The 24,126-nt window shown below is 49.9% G+C and overlaps 3 protein-coding genes across 4 annotated transcripts; all 3 read left to right on the top strand.

The window, feature by feature from the left end:
* The first annotated feature begins 6,772 nt into the window (after window positions 1–6,772).
* Window positions 6,773–8,452, top strand: RETN (resistin). Its single transcript, XM_047777275.1, has 4 exons — window positions 6,773–7,067; window positions 7,229–7,356; window positions 7,760–7,837; window positions 8,176–8,452. The coding sequence occupies exons 1-4, from the start codon at window positions 6,928–6,930 to the stop codon at window positions 8,307–8,309; spliced, it is 480 nt and encodes a 159-aa protein (XP_047633231.1). The 5' UTR covers window positions 6,773–6,927; the 3' UTR covers window positions 8,310–8,452.
* A 7,699-nt stretch (window positions 8,453–16,151) lies between these two features.
* Window positions 16,152–18,881, top strand: MCEMP1 (mast cell expressed membrane protein 1). Of its 2 annotated transcripts, none has more exons than XM_047777271.1 (7): window positions 16,152–16,305; window positions 16,593–16,684; window positions 17,209–17,337; window positions 17,494–17,544; window positions 17,621–17,767; window positions 18,133–18,195; window positions 18,305–18,881. In XM_047777271.1, the coding sequence occupies exons 1-7, from the start codon at window positions 16,217–16,219 to the stop codon at window positions 18,319–18,321; spliced, it is 588 nt and encodes a 195-aa protein (XP_047633227.1). In that variant the 5' UTR covers window positions 16,152–16,216; the 3' UTR covers window positions 18,322–18,881. The 2 variants fall into 2 exon arrangements, with proteins under 2 accessions (XP_047633227.1, XP_047633226.1); XM_047777270.1 differs by having other exon boundaries at window positions 16,152–16,310; window positions 16,595–16,684.
* A 755-nt stretch (window positions 18,882–19,636) lies between these two features.
* TRAPPC5 (trafficking protein particle complex subunit 5) lies at window positions 19,637–21,842 on the top strand. Its single transcript, XM_047777272.1, has 2 exons — window positions 19,637–19,713; window positions 21,226–21,842. Exon 2 carries the CDS (start codon window positions 21,241–21,243, stop codon window positions 21,805–21,807), a length of 567 nt encoding a protein of 188 aa, XP_047633228.1. The 5' UTR covers window positions 19,637–19,713; window positions 21,226–21,240; the 3' UTR covers window positions 21,808–21,842.
* Window positions 21,843–24,126: the final 2,284 nt, after the last annotated feature.

Raw genomic sequence — 24,126 nt, 5'->3', positions numbered from 1 at the left:
CTTTGGGAAACTCTCCCCCCCCCCAATTATAATTTAAATTTATGAGTATTTGGTGGTGATGGTTACACAACTGTATGCATTTGTCAGGACTCATAGAACTCAGTAAAAAGAGTGAATTTTACTGTATGTAAATTACACCTGATTTTTTTTTTTTTTTTTAACGGCCAAACATGCGGCATATGAAGGTTCCCCCGCCAGGGGTCTAATCAGAGATATAGCCATTGGCCTAGGCCACAGACACACCAGATCCAAGCCACGTCTGTGACCTACACCACAGCTCATGGCAACACCAGATCCTCAACCCACTGAGTGAGGCCAGGGATCGAACCAGCAACCTCATGGTTCCTGGTCAGATTCATTTCTGCTGCACCACGACAGGAACTCCTGATTTTTTTTTTTTTTTTTTTTTGCAGAATATGGAAGTTCGCAGGCCTACTCCACAGCCACAGCAACTCAGAATCTGTGCCCTACACCATAGCTCATGGCAACTAGGGATCCCTGACCCACTGAGCCAGCCAGGAATTGAACCTCCATCCTCATGGGTATTAGTTGGATTTGTTTCCAACTAATGGAACAATGGGAACTCTCTCCTTTTTTTGCTTTGCTACAGTGTGCAGTGGTCTGACGTGGGATCTCAGTTCCCAGACCAGGGATTGAACCCCAACCACAGAGGTGAAAGGGCTGAATCTTAACCACTAGGCCATCAGGGGACTCCCCAACTGATTTTTTTTTTTTTAAACAAATACTTGAGGAGTTCCACCCTGGTGACTCAGTGGGTTAAGGATCTGGCATTATCACTGCAGTAGCTCTGGTTACTGCAGTAGCACGGATTCAATCCCTGGCCCAGAAATTTCCACATGCCACAGGTACAGCCAAACAACAGCAAACCAATACTTGGGAAAAACAAAACATTCATGCAGCATGCAGGTTATATATAGACTGGCAAAAATGCATCCCACCAAACACTTTAGATGCATTTTATTGTATGGAAATTATACCTCAATGGAATTAATTTTTAAAAATTGTAATTGTTTGATTGCCCTATTGTACTTTTTAAAGATCTGGCTCTAGAATTTTATTAGGTAGTATTAGATGCAAAATTAAGGCCACTAGAGCTCAACTTTGCTGGTAGAAATGAGAGAGAATGAAAGGAATTTTTTTTTTGGCCACACCCGTGGCATGTGGAAGTTCCCAGGCCAGGGATCAAATCCATCCCACAGATGTGACCCAAGCTGCTGCAGTGACAATGTGGGATCCTTAACCACCCTGTGCCATGTGGGAATTTCTCAAAAGGATTTTTTTTTTTTTTTTTTTGGTTTTTAGGGCCACACATACGGCATATGGAAGTTCCCAGGCTAGGGGTCGAATTGGAGCTACAGTTGCCAGCCTACACCACAGCCACAGCAATGCCAGATCCCAGCCAAGTCTGTGGCCTATACCACAGCTCATGGCAACGCAGGATCCTTAACACACTGAGGCCAGAGGTCACACCCGAAACCTCATGGTTCCTAGTCGGATTCAGGAACTCCAGGATTTTTTTTTTTTTTTTTACAGCCAAACCCATGAAACATGGAAGTTCTCAGGCCAGGGATTGAAGCTGAGCTGCAGGTGCGATCTGCGCCATAGCTGTGGCAACATCGCATACTTTAACCCACTACACCAGGCCGGGGATCAAACCCATACCTCTGCAGTGACCTGAGCCACTGCAGTTGGATTCTTAACCCACTGTGCCACAGCAGGATCTCCTGCAAGGATTTTTTTAAAAAAGAGATTTCAGGAGCTGTTGAAGAAAATCATCAATGAACCACCTATAATAGGATTAGAGTCTGGAAGATAGCCTCTCATATTACCCTGAGGAACTACTCTGGAGAAGCATGGTTTTCAGCATAGTTTTATGTCTTGCTGGAATATTAAACAAGGCAAGGAGGCATTCCTTCAAGGTTTTAAAAAAAAAAAAACACCCGGATCAGCACATGCACAGCAAGGCAGTAGGTATGGGCGTGGCATCTGGGGAGGGAGTCTTACCATCAAAGGAGGACCAGCATGAGCATCCCAGGAAGAGAGGCATTTAATCTTTATTTTGAACATAGAGATTCTTTACTTCTGGTCAATTCGTCCTTCTCTTTAACAATCAAAGCAGATGTACAATGTATGTTTGATAGGCCACAAACAGGCTGTTTCAGCTAGCATAAAATTCACGTTGACTCAAGTATAAGCCAGAATGGCTTCCCCAGACCTCAAAATGTGAACATTTCTTTTATCAGGGCACGTATGGCTCTTTCCTAATACTGAATGAAGGGTTTTCAAACTTGAGTCCCCAAGGAACCCCAGAGGGTTCCACACACTCCTGCTTGCTTTTCACTCTGCCTGTAGTTCGGGCTGCCCACTTCTTTTGCACCCTTCAACAGTTTTATCTGAAAAGTTCTAGGACTGAAGGGTTTGACGGGAGTTCCTGTGTGGCTCATTGGTAACAAACTCAATTAGTATCCACGAGGATGCAGGTTTGATCTCTGGCTGTGCTCAGTGGATTAAGGATCTGGTGTTGTGTGGCTGTGGCATAGGCCTCACCTGCAGCTCTGAGTTGACTCCCAACATGGCAACTTCATATGCTGCAGGCGTGGCCCTAAAAAGCAAAAAAAAAAAAAAAAAGGATCTGGTGTTGCTGTAGCTATGGCATAGGTTGCAGCTATGGTCTGGATACAATGCCTGCCCCGGAAACTCACACAAGCCAAGAGTGCGGCCATAAAAAGAATAAAAAATAAAAAAGGAGTTCCCTGGTGGCCTAGGGATTAAGGGTTCAGCATTGTCACTGCTGTGGGTTGGGTTAGATCCCTGGTTCAGGAACTGCCGCATGCTGCTGTCACCTCCAGAAAAAATAATGTAGGCGAGGATATGTAATGGGGAAAAGACAGTCTTTTCAGCAAGTGGTGTTAAAAGTTGGAACACTACATGTAAATAAATAAAGTTAGAATGCACTCTCACACCATACACAAAACTCAAAATGGTTTAAAGACTTAAATGTAAAACATGACACCATAAAACTCCTAGAAGAAAACACAGGCAAAACATTCTCTGACATAAATCATACCAACATTTTCTTAGGTCAGTCTCCCAAGGCAATAGAAATAAAAGCAAAAAGAAACATATGGGACCTAATCAAACTTATAAGCGTTTGAACAGCAAAGGAAACAAGAAACAAAATGAAAAGACCATCTATAGATTGGGAGAAAATATTTGCAAGTGATGTGAACAACGAGGGCTTCATTCCCAAAATATACAGACATCTCATACAATGCAATAACAGAACCCCCCAAACAACCCAATCAAAAAAATGGGCAGAAGACCTGAGTAGACATTTCTCCAAAGATATACAAATAGCTAAGAGGCATGTGAAAACATGCTCATCATCACTAATTATCAGAGAAATGCAAATTAAAACTATAACTCACGCCAGTCAGAATGGCCATCATTAAAAAAGTCTACAAATAGTGTTGGAGAGGGTGTGGAGTAAAGGGAACCCTCTTACATTGTTGGTAGGAATATAAATTCGTGCAGCCCCAATGAAAACAGTATGGGGAGCCTGCAAAAAACTAAAAATAGAGTTACCATATGATCCAGCAATCCCACTCCTGGGCGTCTATCCAGACAAAGCTATAATTCAAAAAGATACATGCACCCGAGTGTTTACTGCAGCACTATTTACAATGGCCAAGACTCGAAAACAACTTAAATGTCTGTTGACAGATGAATAAATAAAGAAAATGTGGTTTATATATACAATGGAATATTATTCAGCCATAAAAAGAATGAAATAATACCATTTGCAGCAACATGGATGGACCTAGAGATTATCATAGGAAGTGAAGTAAATCAGACAGAGAAGGACAAATACCATATGGTATCGCTTATAAGCAAAATCTAAAAAAATGATACAGATGAACTTATTTACAAAAAGACTTAGAAAACAAATTTATGGTTACGAAAGGGAAATGTGGGGGCGAGGGATAAATTAGGAGGTTGAGATTAACATACACATACTACTATATATAAAATAATCAAGAAGGACCTACTTATAGCATAGGGAACTATATTCAATATTCTGTAATCACCTATATGGGAAAAGAATCTGAAAAAGAATGGATATATGTATATATATATAACTGAAGCACTTTGCTGTACACCTGAAACTAACACAATGCTGTAAATCAACTATACATTGATATAAAATAAAAGATAAATTGAAAAAATAAAATTCTAAAAATATGTGGATATACAATGGAGTATTACTCAACCATGAAAAAGAATAAGATAATGCCATTTGTGGCAACATGGATGGAACTAGAGATTCTTATACTAAGTAAGTCAGAAAGAGAAAGACAAATACTATATGATATTGCTTTTATGTGGAATCTAAATAACACCAAAGAACTTAACCACAAAAGAGAAACAGATTCACAGACTTAGAGAACAGATTTGTGGTTGCCAAAGGGGAGGCAGGTGGGGGAGGGAAGGATTGGGAGTCTGGGGTTAGGAGATGAAAACTAGTATATATAGGATGGATAAACAAGGTCCTACTGTATAGCACAGGGAAATATATTCAATATACAGAAATAAACCACAATGGAAAAGAGTAGGAAAAAGAATGTCTAACTGAATTACTTTGCTATACATAACAGCAGAAATTAATACAACACTGTAAATCAACTATATTTCAATGATTTTTTTTTTTTTTTAGGGCTGCACATGCAACATATGGAAGTTCTCAGGCTAGGGGATAAACCAGAGCTGCAGCTGTGGGCCACAGCTCACAGCTCACAGCAACACCAGATCCTTTAACCCACTGAGTGAGGCTAGGGGTCAAACCTGAGTCCTCATGGATACTACTTGGGTTTGTCACCACTGAGCCACAACAGGAATTCCCTATACTTCAATAAATTTTTTTTTTTGGTCTTTTTTCGCCATTTCTTGGGCCACTCCCGTGGCATATGGAGGTTACCAGGCTAGGAGTTGAATAGGAGCTGTAGCCACCGGCCTACACCAGAGCCACAGCAACGCGGGATCCAAGCTGAGTCTTCGACCTACACCACAGCTCACGGCAATGCCAGAGCCTTAACCCACTGAGCAAGGCCAGGGATCGAACTCAAAACCTCATGGTTCCTAGTCAGATTCGTTAACCACTGTGCCACGAAAGGAACTTCACTTCAATAAATTTTTAAAAATTGAAAAATGTAAACACTATTTAGCAGTCCTTCAAAAAGTTAAGTGTAGAGTTGCTATATGATCCAGCAATTCCATGCCCGAGTTTACTCCTAAAATGACCAAAGTAGGTATTTGAAAGAAAACTTGTGCACCTGTGTTCACAGCAGCGTTATTCACAACAGCCAAAATGTAGAAACAACCCAACAGTCCATCAACAGATGAATGGATAAACAAAATGTGGTATGTACACAAAATTGAATTTTGCCTTAAAAAGGAATGAAGTTCTGATCCATGCTACAACATGGATGAATTTTTGTGTGTGTGGGGGGGGCTGTACCTGCCCTGCGGCATATGAAGCTTCCCAGGCTAGGGGTCAAATCAGAGCTGTAGCTGCTGGCCTGCCCCACAGCTACAGCAACTCAGGATCTGAGCCATGTCTGTGACCTGCACCACAGCTCATGCCAATGCCGGATCCCTACGCACTGAGCGAGACCAGGGATCGAAACTGCTTCCTCATGGATGTTAGTCAGATTAATTTCTGCTGAGCCACAACGGGTACTCCCATGGATGAATCTTAAAACATTGTGTCCTGTGAAATAAGACAGGTACAAAAGGATAAATATTGTATGATTCCTCATGTGCTGTATGAACAGGCAAAATCTTAGGAATAAGATTATGGGAGTTCCCCTCCTGGCTCAGTGGAAACCAATCTGACTAGCATCCATGAGGACTCAGGTTCGATCCCTGGCCACACTCAGTGGATTAAGGATCCAGAGTTGTGATGAGCTTTGGTGTAGGTCATAGATGCAGCTTGGATCTGGTGTAGTGTTTAGGCCAGTAGCTTCAGCTCTGATCCAACCCCTAGCCTGGGAACCTCCATATACCTGCAGGTGCAGCCCTAAAAAGACAAAAAAAAAAAAAAGAAAGAAAGAAAAAAAGAAATAAGATTAGGGGTTTCCAGGGACTGTGGGAGGGGGAAGTGAAAGTTAGTGTTTAATGGGTAGATTTTCAGTTTAGGATGACAAAAAAAAAATTCTGGAAATGGACAAGGTTGATCATTATGCAACACCGTGTATGTACTTAATGCCACTGAATTGTACACTTGAAAACGGTTAAAATGGTACGTTTTATGTTATTCGTACTTTACCACAATTGAAAAGAATCTATCCACATTGGAAACAAACCAAAACAATGTAAAAACCATTCTTTTTTTTCAGTGTACAATGGCTTGATATGGGATCTCAGTTCCAGCCCAGGGATTGAACCGGGTAGCCTTTGTGAAAGCACCAAATCTTAACCGCTAGACCACCAGGGAACTCCCTGTAAAAACCATCCTTAGCATGTGGATCATACAAAAATAGACAGTGGGCTAGATCTGGCCCATGGGCTGTAGTTTGCCATTGAAGGAACAAACCATGAGTTTATCTGTCTATTCTATTGGGACAGGCATTGGGGAAGGAACATGGTATGCAGTTCTCAACAAGTACATTATTTTGGTCACGTTTGTGTTTCCTGTCCCTCCACGCAAACTCCTGTTTCTCTCCCTGTCCCTTCGACTACGGTTCCTGGAACAATCTCTCAGGTTCTACCTCCTGCACCAGCCCCAACCCCAGCCCAGATGGAAAACGAAGGCACTTGAAGGCGGAGGCTGTGGCAGAGAAGGGGCAGAGCTTCCCACCCACACCTAGGGCCCCAGAGTCTACCCCAGGGGGTTCCTCTTAGCCCCGGATGTGGGAAGGGAGGGTCAGGATGCCTAGGGGACTTAGCCAAGACAGGAAGCCCCACAACCAGAGGGGCCTTAAAGAGAGAGCTGAGGTAGGAGCGTGGAATTCACATCCAAGATTTGGCCTGCTGAGCCCACGGAGAGGGTAAGTGACGGCTGCTCCTGCCTTTGGGGGCAAAGCTGGGCCTCCAGCCCCATCCCCCATCAGGACCCAGGGTTCCAGATCCCACCCGCTCTGCAGGCCTGATCCTCCCCAGGTTGGGAAGGGGCTGACCCCGCTGTGGGTCTCTTGGCTCCCTCTTGCAGCACCTGCAGGATGAAGGCTCTCTCCCTCCTCTTCCTCCCAACCCTGGGGCTGCTGGTGTGGGGCAAGTCGCTGTGTCCTGTGGATGAAGCCATCAATGAGAAGATCCGGGATGTCTCCAGTTTCCTAAGTGAGGACCCTCATGTCCAACCTCAGCAGGGGCTTCAGGGGCCTCTCTGATTCCTGACATGGAGTGAACATCAAGCCAGCCCTAGTCTCAACCTGAACCAAATCCCAACCCCAGTCCCAACCAAACCTCAACCCAAAGCCAACTCAACCCCAGTTCCTCCTGGAACCACAGCTCCAAACCCTCCTCCCTCCAAAACGCCCATCTCAAGACAGAATCCTGGGAGGTGGTGAGTTCCCCACGACCTGGGGAACTCTCCTCAGAGCCTGGACTACCTGGGCCTTCCCCAGGGGACTTTTCCAGACCCCTTGCCTGTCTCCAAACCACCAGGGCCTGGGCAGCATGAGAATGGGGGAGGGGCAGCTTGGTCTCAGAGTTCCCACCATCACCACCATCTGTTCCACAGTTCCTCAGGTAATTAGGAACATCGGCCTGGAATGCCGGAGTGTCACCTCCAGGGGGGACCTGGTCACCTGCCCCTCAGGTGAGTACAGAACTTGTTGTCTAGACTCTCGGTTCTGCTCTCAGTATCCGATAACCCCCTCCCCTATGTCCAGCCTCTATTTCTCTAGGACCACAAGTCCCCGCCTCTACTTCCCTAATGTCCTGGTCCTCAGCATCTCTGGGGGCACACATCCAGCCACTCACAGCCCTGTCTCTTTCTCCAACTTCTGTACTCCATTTCCTCAGGACACTTGTGTCCATGCCCCCAGCCGCCAACTGCCCCACCACCCACGCGTCTGGCGCCAGTTCCCTGGACCCCCCAGGCCAGCAGCCTCTGGTTCGGGGTCTAAGGTGCTCCTTTCTCATTCCCACTTGCAGGCTTTGCTGTCACTGGGTGCACGTGTGGCTCTGCTTGTGGCTCTTGGGACGTGCGCGCTGAGACCACCTGCCACTGCCAGTGCGCTGGCATGGACTGGACCGGCGCTCGCTGCTGCCGCCTGCGGACGCCATAGCTAGAAGAATCTAAGTTTGCATCTGCGCATCACTGGGCTTGGAGGCGTGGCCAGGCCCCACAGGGGTGGGGTCATGACTCAGAAGGGGCGGGGCCAGGCCTCTGTGGGGCGGGGCTAGAAATAAACCCTGAGAAGAGGATGCAGAGCGCCTCGACCCTGTGCTGTGTCTTCTGTGGGGTATAGGGTGACTGAGCTGGTGCCTTCAATAAGAGCCAGGTGCATAGGCTCGGGAAAGAAGGCAGGTGGATGACAACCATGGCTTTCTTTTGCCCCATTTCCCCCTCCTCCCTTGTTGACCCCCACTTCTACTTCTGAAAACGAGGCTTTAACTTCCTCTAACGATATTCTCACCCAAGGCTCATGGCCTCCTTCAAGAGGGGAAGGGGATGTTACCTTTGAGGCCACGTTGATGTCACCCTAGGGTCTTGGGCCTCCTGGGAAGTTGCTGAGTCATTCTCCCCCACTGCCCACAATAGGCCTCATCTGGGATCTGCGGTTGGGACTGGACAGGAACCCACTATTCCCCACTGCACGGAACATTTCAGGGCCTCAAGCCACCAGCAGCCCCAGGGTCAGGGGACTTGTTTGTGGTCTGGTGTATCCTGTTGCTTAGAAAAGAGCCTGGCACACAGTAGGTGCTCAGGAAATGTCTGTAAATAACCACACACGTGGACACACTCCCTAGGTGCACGCACTACATGTACACGCACACTCAGACACGGCACACAAGACACAACCCATTTACCAGAGTCACACAGAGACACCCTGCCCACAGACACATGTGTCCACCATGGGGAGGGACCTAGGGATACAGAGACACATGGATGCCTTGGACAGACTCCTGTGCTTCCAAGATTAAGTCTCCACCTCCGCCTGGATGATGTTGGGCTCAGTCTGGAGTCAATGCCCTGGAAGGCAAATCCTCAGAATCTTTGGGGACACAAACCTGGGTGACTCAAGGTCCAGTTTCCTGAGAATCCTAACCCAGGAGTCTTAAAAATCCAGCCTCTGAGAGATGTGGACAGAGACTTTAGAACACTTGATACTGAGTCTTGAAAGGGACCCCAGACACAAATGTCGTAGTCTCCATCAGCACACTCTACAGGATGGAGAATTGGTAACAGAGTGGGGTTCTGGTTTTCAGGATGTTTTGGACTCTCCTTCTGAGGTAGGAGGTAGATGGGACCCTAGGCTGAGAACAGCTGGGACATGTCAATCTGAGTAAACTGGGCCTTGCTTCTCTTTGATACATCAAGGAGAAAGTTAATGGCAGGAGCTGAGCTCTGCTGGAGTAAAAGATGACTACCTCAATCACTCCTGGGGTCAAGGAGACCTCCCCAATTACACATGTGCAGAAAGACTCCTAGGGGTCAAAAAGGGAGGAGGGGCCAGGCCATAATAAGTCCTGACACCATCCCAGAACCCTTTGCTTTAGAGTCCATCTTTTTCTTCTCCTTCTTTTTTTTTTTTTTTTTAGGGTTGCACCCACAGCATAAGGAAGTGCCCAGGCTAGGGGTCAAATCAGAGCTATAGCCACTGGCCTACACCACAGCCACAGCAGCGCAGGATCCAAGCCTCATCTGCGACCTGCACCACAGCTCACAGCAACGCTGGATTCTTGACCCACTGAGCAAGGCCAGGGATCGAACCTGTATCCTCATGGATACTAGTCAGATTTGTTTCCACTGAGCCATGACAGGAACTCCGCTTTAGAATCCATCTTGACCAAAAGATGTGCACACATACTGGGGAGGGCCCTGTGTCCAGTCAGGTGTGAGAAATAAAACAAGATAATTGGCCAAATAAAAACAAAGACTGGGAAGAACTGTCCTATATGTGATTTAAATCACCTCTCTGGGACATCTCTCATTCGGGGGTCACCCACACATACTCCCCTTTGGCCTTTGCCTCCTTGAAACAGTCTTGCTTGCAACAGGGAGCAAGAATCAGGGCAATTCTGCTTTTAGCCTCTGGCTGGTCTAGTGGCTAGGATTCCTGGATTTCACCCAGGCTGTCCAGGTTCAGTTCCTGAGCAGAGAATTAAGATCTCACGTCAAACCATCACTCATGGCTGTCTCTCCGAGATCACTCCCACTGTCAAACCACCCCCTGTGATGGCACAGCCCCAGTCCTGATCCTGGTGGCCGTCAGTTGGGATTGCACACACTCCTGGTGCCCATGGATCCCGCCAGACCCCAATCCAAGGATTCCCCCTCCCAGGTCCTCCATCCTAACACCACTTCAGCCTTAGGGTTGGAGTGGGACCACTAAGTCAGAAGGACCAGAGAGGGTGAGTGTTGTACCTTGCCCATCCTGCCCCCTCATTGTTCTGAAGAGAGGGGATACTCCCTTGTGCTCAGACCCTGATGTGAATGCCTCTTTTCCTCCAAGACCCACAATTACCCGTCTGTATCTGGTCCTCAAGAAGGGTCTCTTTACCTCAGTTCCAACACAAGTCATCCTCCTGTCCCAGACTGCAGACTTTGACAGGCAACCCCTTCTTTAGCCTTTTTTCCTCATTTGCCAACTGCTCAGCTCCCTTAGTAGCCAAGATGTTTCGAGTTGCAAATGCTGTAGATCCCCACTTCAAACTAGCTTGAGCAAAAGTGAAAGGATATTTCTGGATTATGTAACCAAGGGGCCCAGGATTAGAACAGATTCAGGTATGGCTGGATCCAGAGTCTCAAATAATGTCTCCAGGACCTCACTCCCTGTCAGGTCTGCTTTCCTCAGTGTTGGCTTCACTCTCAAGTAAGTTCTTCCCATCACAAATCCACACTTATATTCTGGCAGTCTGACAGACAGGAAAAAAGAGTGAGGATGAACTTTTTTCCTGGTTAACCCAACAAAAGCCTGGGGCCTGAGTTTCATTGACTGAGTCTGGCTCATTTGTCTGCCCCCACCCCCGTGACAAATTGTGGACTCTGATTGGCCAGGCCTGGATCATGCACACACCCCCCCCCAAACCAATCCCTGGTTAGGACACATTTCTGTGTGTGTGTGTGTCTTTTTGCCATTTCTTGGGCCGCTCCTGCGGCATATGGAGGTTCCCAGGCTAGGGGTCGAATCGGAGCCGTAGCCACTGGCCTATGCCAGAGCCACAGCAATGCGGCATCCAGGATCTGAGCCGTGTCTGCAGCCTACACCACAGCTCAGGGCGACGCCGGATCCTTAACCCGCTGAGCAAGGTCAGGGATTGAACCCGCAACCTCATGGTTCCTAGTCGGATTTGTTAACCACTGCGCCACAACGGGAACTCCACATTTCCTTTCTTAAAAGAAAATCAGAACAATTACCTCGTGAAAAGGTCTGCTCAGGCAACCTCACAGGGACCTCTTAGGCTATCATGACATGGTTGCTTGTGGGTCTCCAGTTTTGGGGCTACCTTTTCCTCAAAAACAGAGGTCTGGAGTCCGTTCTTAGCCTCATCTGAGCCAGGGAAATTATGTAATGCTGTGGCCCGCCCTCTTTGTTTGTCCATCAGAGCAGAACCAGTTCCCCATTGGCTCATCTCTTCTATGGCTATTACATCAGCTTCCCATCACCTCTCTCAATGTCTGATTTCTTTTTAAGGCCAGCTAGAGGAGCTGACATCTAATCGCTATTAAATCAATCTTCCTTGAGAGACAAGGTCGGCAATACCTTAGGAAAGAGAACATTATCCTCACCGGACCCTGGGAACCATTCCAAAGTTATCTAGAATTTAATCATATTTTAAAAAGAAAACATACTCATGTCCCACACATAGAAAGTTTTAAACTTATTTTTTCAAAGGGAGTGTAACAGAGCAGGACCCTATGGGTCTTCTCAGGACCGACACCCCGCCTCCCCCCACCCACCTTGTCCTCTGCCTCTCTCTTGTCTGTAGAATAACTTTAGTCAAAGAATGAATTTAATCAGAGACATGCAAAAACATGGAAGAAACAGGACAAAATAATAATAATTTAGCCATTAAGCAAAGTCAAAGGACTTTTAGTTCCTCCTCAAGGGCTATAGATAATATTCTGAGCCCTGTCCTTTGAACTGTTTTGCAGATACTGAAACCCCCATCAGGTGGAAGAAGTTAATTACATGATGACTAGAATATGGCTACAACATAAGCTGCTCCATCTTACACAATTCCAAGAACTAGCCTCAAGAAGTGGGAACAGGAATTTCTGTTGTGGCTCAGTGGTTAACGAATCTGACTAGGAATCATGAGGTTGTGGGTTCGATCCCTGGCTTTATTCAGTGGGTTAAGGATTCAGTGTTGCCGTGAGCTGTGGTGTAGGTCACAGATGTGGCTCAGATCTGGTGTGGCTGTGGCTGTGGTGTAGGCCGGAGGCTACAGCTCCGATTAGACCCCTAGTCTGGGAACCTCCATATGCCATAGAAAAAGATCAAAAGGAAAAAAAAAGGGGGGGGGACAAACTGACTTTGGAAGTGAAGATTAACTGTACTTAAAATAATCAAGATGGGGGTTCCTGTTATGGCTCAGCAGGAATGAAACTGACTAGTATCCATGAGGATGCAGGTTTGATCCCTGGCTTCGGCTCAGTGGGTTAAGGATCCAGCATTGCTGTGAGCTGTAGTGTAGGTCACAGATGCAGCTTGGATCCTGAGTTGCTGTGGCTGTGGTGTAGGCCAGCAGCTACAGCTTCAATTCGACCCCTAGCCTGGGGACTTCTATATGCTGCTAGTGTGGCACTAAAAAGACAAAAATAAATGAATAAATAAATAAATAATCAAGATGACACTGATCTGATCACCGCATGATCAATTTCAAGATGACTGTTGGATCCGACTGTGCTATTCTGCACATAGCCCCCTCCCTCCACCAAACACCCTTGAAACTCCTTTTTTAATTTTTATTTTTTGCCTTTTAGGGCTGCACCCATGGCATATGGAGGTTCCCAGGCTAGGGGTTTAATCGGATCTTCAGCTGCAACAAGGCAGGATCAGAGCCTTGTCTGCAACCTACACCATAGCTCACAGAAATGCCAGATCCTTAACCCACTGAGTGAGGCCAGGGATGGAACCTGCAACCTCATGGTTACTAGTTGGATTCGTTTCCACTGCACCACAATGGGAATTCCTAAAACTCCTTTTTTAAAGCTTTTGCCCCCTGGTCAGCAGCTGGGAGTTGACTTTTGGACGTGAATCTGTCTTCTCCCCAGGTTTCTGGCTTCCTGAATAAAGCAAATTTTCCTTTCCAACCAATGCTTGTCTCTTGAGTATCAGCTTTTGAGTAGCAAGCAAGAGGCCGAACATGAGTTTGGTAACAGGAGAAAACTTTGATATTCTAGAGGAGTCCAATGTTGCAGTGAAATGTAGCCAGTCCAAAATGAAATGTGACTTAAGTGTAAATATGCATTTGATTTTGAAGACTTAGTACCAAAAAATGTAACATATCTCAATAAACACATCGTTCACAAACAACCCAATTAAAAAATGAGCAGAAGACCTAAATAGACATCTAACCAAAGAAGACACACAGATGGCAAGCAGGCATATAAAAAGATTCTCAACATCACTAATTACTGGATAAATGTGAATTAAAGCCACAATGAAGTATCACCTCACCTTAGGATGGCTATGGTCAAAATACCTACAAATAGCAAATGTTGGCAAGAATGTGGAAAAAAAGGAACCCTTGTACAATGTTGAGGAATGTAAACTGGTCCAGCCACAATGCAAAACAGTATGGAGGTTTTTCAACAAAACCTAAAAATAGAACCAACACATGATTCAGAAATTCCACTCCTGGGTATATATTCAAAAAAATGAAAACATTAATTTGAAAAGATAAGTGTACCCCAAGTTCACAGCAGCCTTGTTTACAATAGCTAAGATATTATGGAAGCAACCCAAGTGTCCATCAACAGATAAATGGATAAGGAAGACGTGGTATATATATATATACAATGGAATATTACACAGCCATAAAAAAGAACAAAATTTTGCCACCTGCAACAACATGAATGCAGTTGGAGGGCTTAGTGAGATAAGTCAGAGAAAGGCAAATACTGTGTGTTATCAATTGCATGTAGAATCTAAAAAACAGAATGAATATAATCAACCAAACAGAAACAGATTCACAGATGTAGAGAACAAACTTGTGGTTACCAGTGGGGAGAAGAAGGTGGAAGAGGTAATATGAGGGGAAGAGATCAAGAGGTACAAAATACTATGTATAAAATAGATAAGCAACAAGGATACATTGTGCAGCACAGGGAAACATAACAATTACTTTGTAATAACTTTATTTTAATTTTAATTTTTTAATTTCATGTCCACACCAGTAGCATATGGAAGTTCTTGGGCGGGGGCTGCAACCCACAACTCCGCAGCGACCTGAGCCACTGCAGTTGGATCTTTAATCCACTGCATGAACTCCTGTAATAACTCTGAGTATAACCTAAAAATATTGAATCACCCCATGCTGTACAGTGGAAAAAAATTGTGTTGGGGGAAATAACAATAAAAAAAATATTGAATCACTATGTTGTGCACCTGAAACTAATATAAATATTGTAAATCAATGATACTTCAATTTTAAAAAGCCTTGCCCTCAAACCTACATGTTTTACATTATATTTCTATAGGAAGCCACTCCTCTAGACCTAAAGAGAAAATTCCCTATATACTTTGTCTTTTTTTTTTTCTTTCTAGGGCTGCACCCTTGGCATATGGAAGTTCCCAGGCTAGGGGTCGAACTGGAGCTGCAGCTGCTGGCCTATGCCACAGCCACAGCCAAGCAGGATCTAAGCTTCATTGGCAACCTACACCACAGCTCACGTAACGCTGGATTCTTAACCCACTGAGTGAGGCCAGGGATCAAACCTGTGTCTTCATGGATACTAGTCAGATTCATTTCCACTAAGCCGTGATGGGAACTGCTACTTTGTCTCATTTTAATCCTCAGCTTTTAAGGTCAGATGGGCTCAAAGAGAACTTTAAGACACCTAGCCAGAGTGTAGACAGTGTGAGTTCATGAATATGTATAAGCATACAAATGAGTGTGCCATGCATACACGTAAGTAGATGTGTGACTAGGTGTATTTAGGGGTGTGTGCATGTGCATGTGTGTGTGTTTGTGTGTGTGTGTTGGGGGGGGGTCAGGGCAGGTGAGCAGATGTGTGGATGAGTGTGTGTTCTTGAGTGTTTCTCCAGGGGTCTGCAGGTGGAGAGGGAAACTACTTCTGGGGTTAGGTCAAGATGAAGTCTGGCCATAGTCCCAGATGTGGGTGTGGCGTTCCAGTGGTGAGCACCATTGCCTCATATCCGTTCCCTTCCTCCAAAGGGCCTTGAAGAAGTAGAACTTCTTAGGGTGGAGCCGAATGGTGGGACTGGGACGGAGCAAAGGAAGGTGTTGGGACCTAGGAATCCTAACTCCAAGGCTGGATGCTCCTGCCCCTAAAAGTGGGACTCTGGGGGTGCCACATATCTCCCCTGAGAGCAATGGGAGACAGGAGGATGAGGTTCATCTAGGTAGACAGACAGACACGAAGAGCTTCCTGTAAAGTTCCCATCCTTAAAAAAAATTATTTTCATTGAGTATAATTGACCTGTGACATTGTGTGAGTTTACAATGCACAATGTGTTGATTTAACACATTTATGCATTATGATAGGTGACCACCATAGCATTAGTGAGCACCTCCCCCCGCCTCCAGGTTCCCGACCACTCTATTCCATTTCCAGGTCTATGGGCATCTCTTCTTCATCCTCTGTGACACTCTAGTCTCCTAAGACACTTCTTGAGCCAGCGTTGGGGTAAGGATGCCCCAGAGTGGGAGGGTCCTGGATCCCTGAAAAGAGGATGACCCCTCCTTCCTTTCCTCCTCCGTAATGCAGAGATTTCCTCATCTGCCCAGACACTTTCCGGTGGGTGGGGATGTGCACAGACAAACCAGCAGGCTGGGGACCATGGAGACTGAGGAAATCTACATGAACCAGGAGCTCAAGATGCAGGCGGCAGCCTTCAAAGACAAGAAAAAGGGGCCCCCAGACTGTAAAGAAGGTTAGGCACCTCGGGGGCCGGGGGCGGTGGGGAGAGGTCAAGAGGGAGAGGTCAAGGGCCGAAAGTGGGGGCCAGAGGGTTCACACAAAACATGCGTGTTTCTAGGTATCACCCAAATGTTCACACGCATCCTCTCCACTTACTCAAGATGAAGATTTTTCCTTCTCCACTCCTTCTCTTTACCCCCAGAAATTTGCTTCTCACAGGGTTTGGTGAACCAAACCTATCTCTGCCCCAGAGCTCCCACCAGGTTTCCACAACCCCTCCCACCGACCTGCCCACAGGTGCAGATGACCCTGCCTATGAGAATATCACCTTGACCTTCAGAAACCGGGATCAGTCAAAAAGCAGTCATTCACTGCCCAAGAATAAGGGTAAGTAGCTGCCTGCCAGGGCACATCACACAGCCTTGGGAGGGGCTTCAGGGACATAGGGCAGCATGTGGAGGTCAAGGTCAATGGCTATGGTGATGTCAAGGCTTGCGTGTGACAGTGGTAGGGGGTAGCTTTGTAGCTGGTGATGATGACCGTGGTGTGATTGTCCTCATGGAAGTGTTGGTGAAGGTCTGGGTGACGGTGATGGTGTCTAGGTGACCATGGAGTGGATCAGGAGGGAATCACCTAGACGGAGCTGATGAGGTCTGGTGATGGGACAATGCTGGCAACATCAGGCACTGATGTCGGTGGCTGTTGGTGACAGGGATGATAAAGGGAGAATAATGGTGACTACTGGGGATGTTTGCAGGGGGCACTGGCTAGGTTGCATGTTGGTGGCAGTGTTATGGATGGCCCCAGCAATTTTTAGTACTGGGACCAGTGGGTGTGGATGACAGAGCTCTCGGGGTGGTCTGAGTGTCCGTGTTGGGCCCTGGAGGTAACCTGTCCTGCCTCTGCCCCAGTCCCAGTCCGGTCCAGGCCATCCTCGGACCCTGCCCAGTTCTCCCACTGGTTGCACAGAGCCATGATGAGCCTACACATTCTCCTCGCCCTGTCCTGTGTTGTCCTCTTGGCCTTGGTCCTGATGAAGAGTGAGTGGGGGTTTGGTTTTGCTTTTTGGTGGCGAGGAAAGGGTCTGGGGCAGCATAGAGGGGGTCCCCAGGGGCCTGGGAGGCCCAGTGCTGCTCCCAACGGCAGAACTGAGGCGATTCAAAGTTCTTCTTGCTCCACCTCCCCATCCCGAACAGATTCCGAGCTGTCCCAGGAGCTGCTGGTCTTGAAAAGGGAGATCTGGAATGGTGAGAGGAGGCCCGGGGTGAGGGGTGGGGTAGGGGGGGCAATGGTGACACAGACCTCCCTGATCCGCACCTTCAGTCTCCATTTCGGTGCGAGAGTGCCAGAAAGAGCAGAAGGCAGGCTGGAGCACCATCAAGGAGAGGACCAACTCGAACAAGGAGCTCATTGAAATGGTCAAGAACAAGGTCCAGGAGGGGAACCTGAAACTGAGGACACTGCCAACAGGTGCCCTTACAGACCTTCACTGGGCAAATCTGTCTCCATGCCCAGGGTTGGGCTGGGTGCTGGGCGGGGGGTCAAGGGAGGGGACAGCAGGGGGACAGTCCTCCCAGAGCACAGAGTTTAGGGGTGATGGATGTCACCCTCCAAGTCACTCAGGGAGTATAGAAATGCTGCTGGGAACCCCAAGTACACACATTCTGTGGCAACCCAGGTTGGGGGTCAGGAAGGGAGGGGGTTTCTAATAAAGGTGCTAAAGCCCCACCAAGGGCGTTCAGAGCATGTACCCACATGTGTCCATTTGTTTCTGCACTCGCATTCCATGATTCCTGAAGATAAAGCTTTTTCCTTTATCTTTCCCCCAAACCCAGACCTAACCAACATCAGGAATGAGTTACGGAAAATCACTGAGATGCTGAAGACCCCAAGTCCAAGTAAGTCAGGGCTGGGGAGGTGGATGAGCCCCCATGTGGCCCCAGGTTCTCTTCCAAGAGTGGGATCTGCCTGACCTATGGGCTCTGCCCTCTACCCCACCCCCCACAGAGCCCACAACTAAATAAATGAGAAGACATCAAAACCCTGGCTGCAGAATGGAGGACAAGGTTGCACCTCTCAGTGAAGATGGAAAATGGGGGCCCCAGCCTGGTCTGAACCTGTGTTTCATTCCACCTGTAGAAAACCACGTGTCCCGGTGCATGAGTGTTGTGGCTTTGTGTGTGTGCCTGTGCACTTGGCGGGGATAAGCACTTCACAAAGGAAGGTGTTATGGGTGCATGTTGGGAGTCGCAGCGACTGGGGTGTGCACCCCTGTGTCACTGTACACGTGTGGGTGTGGGTGACACGTGTTGCACCTGAGTGTTTCACTGTCAGAGTAAACACGCGTGTGTCCTGTGCAATGGAGTTGTGCCAGGGTGGGGGTGGGGTACACCGTGCGAATGTGCCTCTATAATTGTGGGTGTGCCCCGTCACTGCCTGTGCTGGTGTGAATAGGAATTTGCGGACATGAGTGTGTCTGATTATGCCACCAAGGGTGTTCACAGTGTGTACCCGGGCATGCGTCCATTCCTTTCTGCACTCTCATTGCGTGGTCCGTGAAGATAAAGGCCAAGGGGAAACAGTGCGGCTTTCCCATCTGTTATTGGTGTGGCTGGGGTGGGGGTGGGGGGGCTTTGGGAGCTGATGGGGGAGTGTTCTGACTTGGGGAATGGGGAAGGTCACACACTGAGCACGTGGATATGACGCCAGGAACCCTGGGGGCATGAAGGCATGTGAGAAGGAACACCCCCAGTGGATCCCTATGTGTCCACGAACGAGTACCCAGGGGGTAATTGAGTCCCAAACCCGAATGTGTGCATGAGAATTTGTGGCCTGAGACATCCAATGCTTCCCTAAGGGTGCATGGGTCCGCGGATATATGAGCCCCTGTGCACTATGCTTGTGAGTGTATCTGTTCACAGAGTACGTATCCAGGTGTGCACACGCCCCTAAGTGTATTATTCCCATGACTCATGGATGCACATCTCTTAAGAGAAGACGTGTCCACGGACATGCGCATGGACCTAAGAGAGTGGACGTGTGTGCACTGCCATGTGTATATCTCTAGGACAGGTGAGTGCGTGCGCATGGGCATACCTGTGCTCCTACGATGAGAATGTGTACCCGAGGGCATGCGCGTGCCCCTGAGAGGAGAAGACATATGCCCAAGGACGCACATGTGCCAGAGACAGACATGTGACCACCGTCAAACGTGTGCTCTTGAGCACCGGTGATGGCGGGCCCACCAAGTCTAGCAAGGCAACCCTCAGTCCGACCCCACGGCCACGGGTGCCCCCGTGTGGCCGCTCTCTGGAATCGCCCCGCCCACATGCCCCTCCCGTCGCGGCGCCTGCGCACGCCCGGGCCTTTTACGGCGCCGTAAAGCAGCTCGGCCGAATCGGCGGCCGCAGTTCCCGGTGAGACCCCGCCCGCCACGACCCCTCCCAGCGCGTATCCCGCTCCACTCCCCGATCCCTCCCCGCGGGTCTTTGGGCCCTGGGCCAGGGCCTTGGCATCCGCGATCCCCGGTCAGCTCGCCTTGGCCCATCCCGGGGGACCGCGAAGGGTGGGCTTCTCGTTGGTCCCTCTGCGTGGTCCACTCCTGGGCCGGGATCCAGATCTTTCCGCGGCTTAGCGCACCAGCCCCATGGCAGCCGGGTGGAAGGGTCTCAACACCCCCCCGCTCCCTTATCGCGCGCTGGGCCCTCCCCACGTAGGCAGCTGCGCACCGGGGCAGGTGATCCTGGAGCTCCTGAGATTCCCCTCCCCCACTGGGCTTTCCATCCGTCACGCAGACCTGGTTGGGTCCCTCTCAGCAACCCTAGGCTTTTTTGCCTCTGGCCCTGTCCCTACATAGTCTGGGCGGGGTTCTCGACCACCCCTCCCGACCCCACCCTTGGGGGAGGGGGTCTCAGCGCCCTTGGGATCCCCCACATCGGCTGCCATCCCCCATCGCAGTGTTTTTCTCAGCACCCCCTCGTGGTTTTCTCCCAACAACCCCTTTCCGGGTCTCCCGCCACCGACAGCAGTGGCCTCACGCCCTGGGATGGGAGGATCACAGCGCCCCCTCCTGGTTCCCCTAACCTCCCCCCTCGGGGCTCCCCTAACTTCCTTCCGGGTCCCACAGTCGGCTCCCTCCTTCTGGAGTCCCACTGTGCACCTACCTTTCTGGAGAGCACGAGGGTAGGGGGCTCCCAACACCTTCTCTGGCCGCCCGTCCAGTCTTTTTCCCAACGCAGGCCCACTCAAGAAGGCATGCTTCGTGCAGGACAAATCGGAGTTGCCCCAGGGCACGGGTTTGGAAGGGTTCCTGGCATCCTTTTTCCTTGCCTCGAGTATCTTGCCGGTTCCCCCAGCCCCCAACGCTCATGGCCTTCGGTCTCGACGCTGTTTCTACTCCTCTCTCTCCCTGTTTCCCCGACTTTCACCTTGGGAAGTCGGCGCTGTTGCTGCTGGAGCGCACGGTGGGAGAGGGGCAGTTGCCAGTGTCCTCCCATGGCCGCCTGTTCTCCTCCCCTTCCTGCCCTGGGTCTGACGCCCCGGCCCGTGTGCATTAATTAGCTTTATAATTACTCGCACAGGTGGCGGAGGGTTCATGATGGCGCTATTAACGCCTGAGGATCACCTGGAACGCGAGGGTTGGGTCGTTCGGGGCGCCCCCTTCTGGTCCCCCTCTTGTATCTCCTCCCACCTTCCTCCTCGAGCTACCTTCCCAAACCTTCTCCTCGGCAAGAATCTAAACCTACCCCAGCTCCCCTCCTCTGTCGCTGGCTAGGCGTAATGCACGTAGGCTTTACGCGCAGGTGGAGGCCTGCATGTCTTCCACTCGTCTCTTCCCACGTGGGAAGTCAACGATGGAGCACACGAGGGCAGGAGGGGCAGGGGGTTCTTCCCGCCTCTGACACCCACGTTTCCTTGTTTCCCCTCAGGGCGGCGGCGGCGCCATGGAGGCGCGCTTCACGCGCGGGAAGTCGGCGCTGCTGGAGCGCGCGCTGGCCCGGCCGCGCACGGAGGTGAGCCTGAGCGCCTTCGCGCTGCTCTTCTCCGAGCTGGTGCAGCACTGCCAGAGCCGCGTCTTCTCCGTGGCGGAGCTGCAGGCGCGCCTGGCCGCGCTGGGCCGCCAGGTGGGCGCCCGCGTTCTGGATGCGCTGGTGGCTCGAGAAAAGGGTGCCCGGCGTGAAACCAAGGTGCTGGGCGCCCTGCTCTTCGTTAAGGGCGCCGTGTGGAAGGCGCTCTTCGGCAAGGAGGCCGACAAGCTGGAGCAGGCCAACGACGACGCGCGCACCTTCTACATCATCGAGCGGGAGCCGCTCATCAACACCTACATCTCCGTGCCCAAGGAGAACAGCACGCTCAACTGCGCCAGCTTCACGGCGGGCATCGTGGAGGCGGTGCTCACGCACAGTGGTTTCCCCGCCAAGGTCACGGCCCACTGGCACAAGGGCACCACGCTCATGATCAAGTTCGAGGAGGCGGTCATCGCCCGAGACCGGGCCCTGGAGGGCCGCTGATCCCACGCAGATAAAGGATGCAGATTGCTCCCTTCCCAAGTGTGTCTTGTGTCTTGCGTGAGGGCCTCGGAGATGCGCTCAACACCTTGGCCCAGGCCCCTGCCTCAGACTGATGAGGGAGGCCAAGGCCCAAGCATGTTTATAATATAGAGAGGAGGGAGGGAGGGACACCTTGGGGTGTGGGGGAGGCTGGGGGCCGAGAGAAGATAAACCAGACGGAAGGAGCTGCTGGTGTGGCTGGAATGGGGAGAATGCTGACACTTTCTGGGATCATAATTGGAGGCCATCTGTAGGCTGAGGCTGAAGAGGTCGGGATAGGGAGGCATTGGGATGGAGGGACCAAGGCCAGGGAGATTTCTTTCCTTTTTTTTGTTTTTGTTTCTGTCTTTTTGAGGGCCGCACCTGTGGCATATGGTGGCTAGGGGTCTAATCGGAGCTGTAGCCACCCGCCTATACTACAGCCACAGCAATGCCAGATCCCAGCCCCGCCTGCGACTTACACCACAGCTCACAGCAATGCTGGATCCTTAACCCACTGAGCGAGGCCAGGGATTGAACCCACAACTTCTTGGTTCCTAGTTGGATTCGTTTCTGCTGCGCCACAGCAGGAACTCCGAGGGAGATTTCTTTAGACCAGGGGTTGGCACCCTTTTTCTGTAGAGGATCAGAGAGTAAATAGTTTCTACCCAGCAGCCTCTGACAGCAGAAGTGGGGGGAATGGGGGCAACTGTATGTCTAGAAAACAGGCAAAGGGTGGTGGTCAACCATTTTTTTTTTAGACCCTTGCTGTTCAGAGTGTGGTTCCCAGACCTGTGCGGCAGCATCTGCCGGAAGCTTGTCAGAAATGCAGGCTCTCAGGTGCACCTCAGGGGTTCCTGTGTGCCTTAGTCTGAGAAGTAGGGCTCTAGGACATAGGCTTTGTATGGGGGGGACGTCCCCCTTGCCGCCCCAGTTTCCAATTCTGCAGATCCGGGGTAGGCCGAGGATTTGCATTTCTAACGAGTTCCTAGGAACTGCTGTTGCTCCCAGCCACACTTTCAGAACTCTGGCCCGCGTGACCTGGGTCTCAAGAGGAAATGGGTGGGCTTACCTCAGAATCATCTGGATGCTTAAAATAGTTTGAAGTCATTTCTGTACACACAATCGATGCACAAACACAGGTTCCTTGTTAAGATAAAAAAAAAAAGTAAAAGAATTACATTTCAGGCAAACTTGTTTGCCCTTTTGCCCGCCACGCTCGGTCCCTGATCACTCCTACCCCCTCAAGGAAAGCCCTTTAGGACTTTTGTGGGGGCAAGGGGAACTTCTTCAAATCTTTCCCTCCTCCCCCTTGAACCCGCACAAGTCTTATTTTCAAAGGGAATCTTGGGTGCTTTTGGCTTAGTCCCCCCTCACAGCTTATGAGAGGGGCTTAAGGATGGGGAGGGTGCAGCTTTTTCAACTTGGCTGTTTGGAGGGTGGCAGGAGGTGGGGAGGGGAGGGGGACCCATCAGGCCTGGTAAGGGGCAGTGACAGTCATCCCAGCCAGTGGTGGGCCTCTGCATGTTGCAGAGAAGGTAGTGCATCGTTTATCAACAGGATAAATAAAAGTACTGAGCTCCCACCAGGATCAGGATCAGGAGGGGAGGCGTCCCAAGGCAGCTGGAAGAGGGGGTGGCCATGGGGTGGCAGAATGAATCTGGGGTAAGGGGGCAGCATCGGCACAGAGATGGAAGCCACAGGCGTGGGGAATGGAGAGCCAGAGGCTGTGGTACCTGGAAAGCTGGATTTCAGAGAGAACTGCTGGCGTCACCTTTGGGCTTAGCAGACCGAGGTCCTCAGGGACTCTTGTGAGGTGGCTTTCAGGGCCCACTGGGGCAGGGGTCAGATTCCAGGTGTGAGGGGTGGGAGGTAGGGATGCAGGGCCAGCTCCGTCCAGAGGTCTGGCAGCAAAGGATGCCCCAGAGAAAGCAGGCAGGAGGGGAGGAGATACAGCTGGTTGCCAAGGGGTGCTGCCGAGCTTGCGAGCTGGCAGAGGAGGGCCCAGGGTCTGCTGCTGCCTGCAGAGGATGAGTAGGGACTCGTGGAGAAGGGAGAAGGTTCGGAACAAGCTGTAGGTTTGGGGTGGGGTAAGGGGAGGACAGGGAGAATGTACATGCAGCCATGATTCTGTGGGTGCCCATCACAGCAGCTCTGACTTAGGATGCTTGGGACCAAAGCCCCCAGGTGGGTAGGGGAGGCATGAGGAGGATGAACCCAGCACCAGCTCTTGGTGAACCAGGCAGGTAGCACCCCTCGTTTCAAAGGCCCTGAAGCAGGTTCCAAGAGAAGGTCACACAG

This window comes from Phacochoerus africanus, chromosome 4 (genome assembly GCF_016906955.1).
Source record: "Phacochoerus africanus isolate WHEZ1 chromosome 4, ROS_Pafr_v1, whole genome shotgun sequence".
Lineage (NCBI taxonomy): Eukaryota > Metazoa > Chordata > Mammalia > Artiodactyla > Suidae > Phacochoerus > Phacochoerus africanus.
The sequence above is the reverse complement of the archived record's forward strand: the minus strand, read 5'-3'. Positions and strand labels throughout refer to the sequence as shown.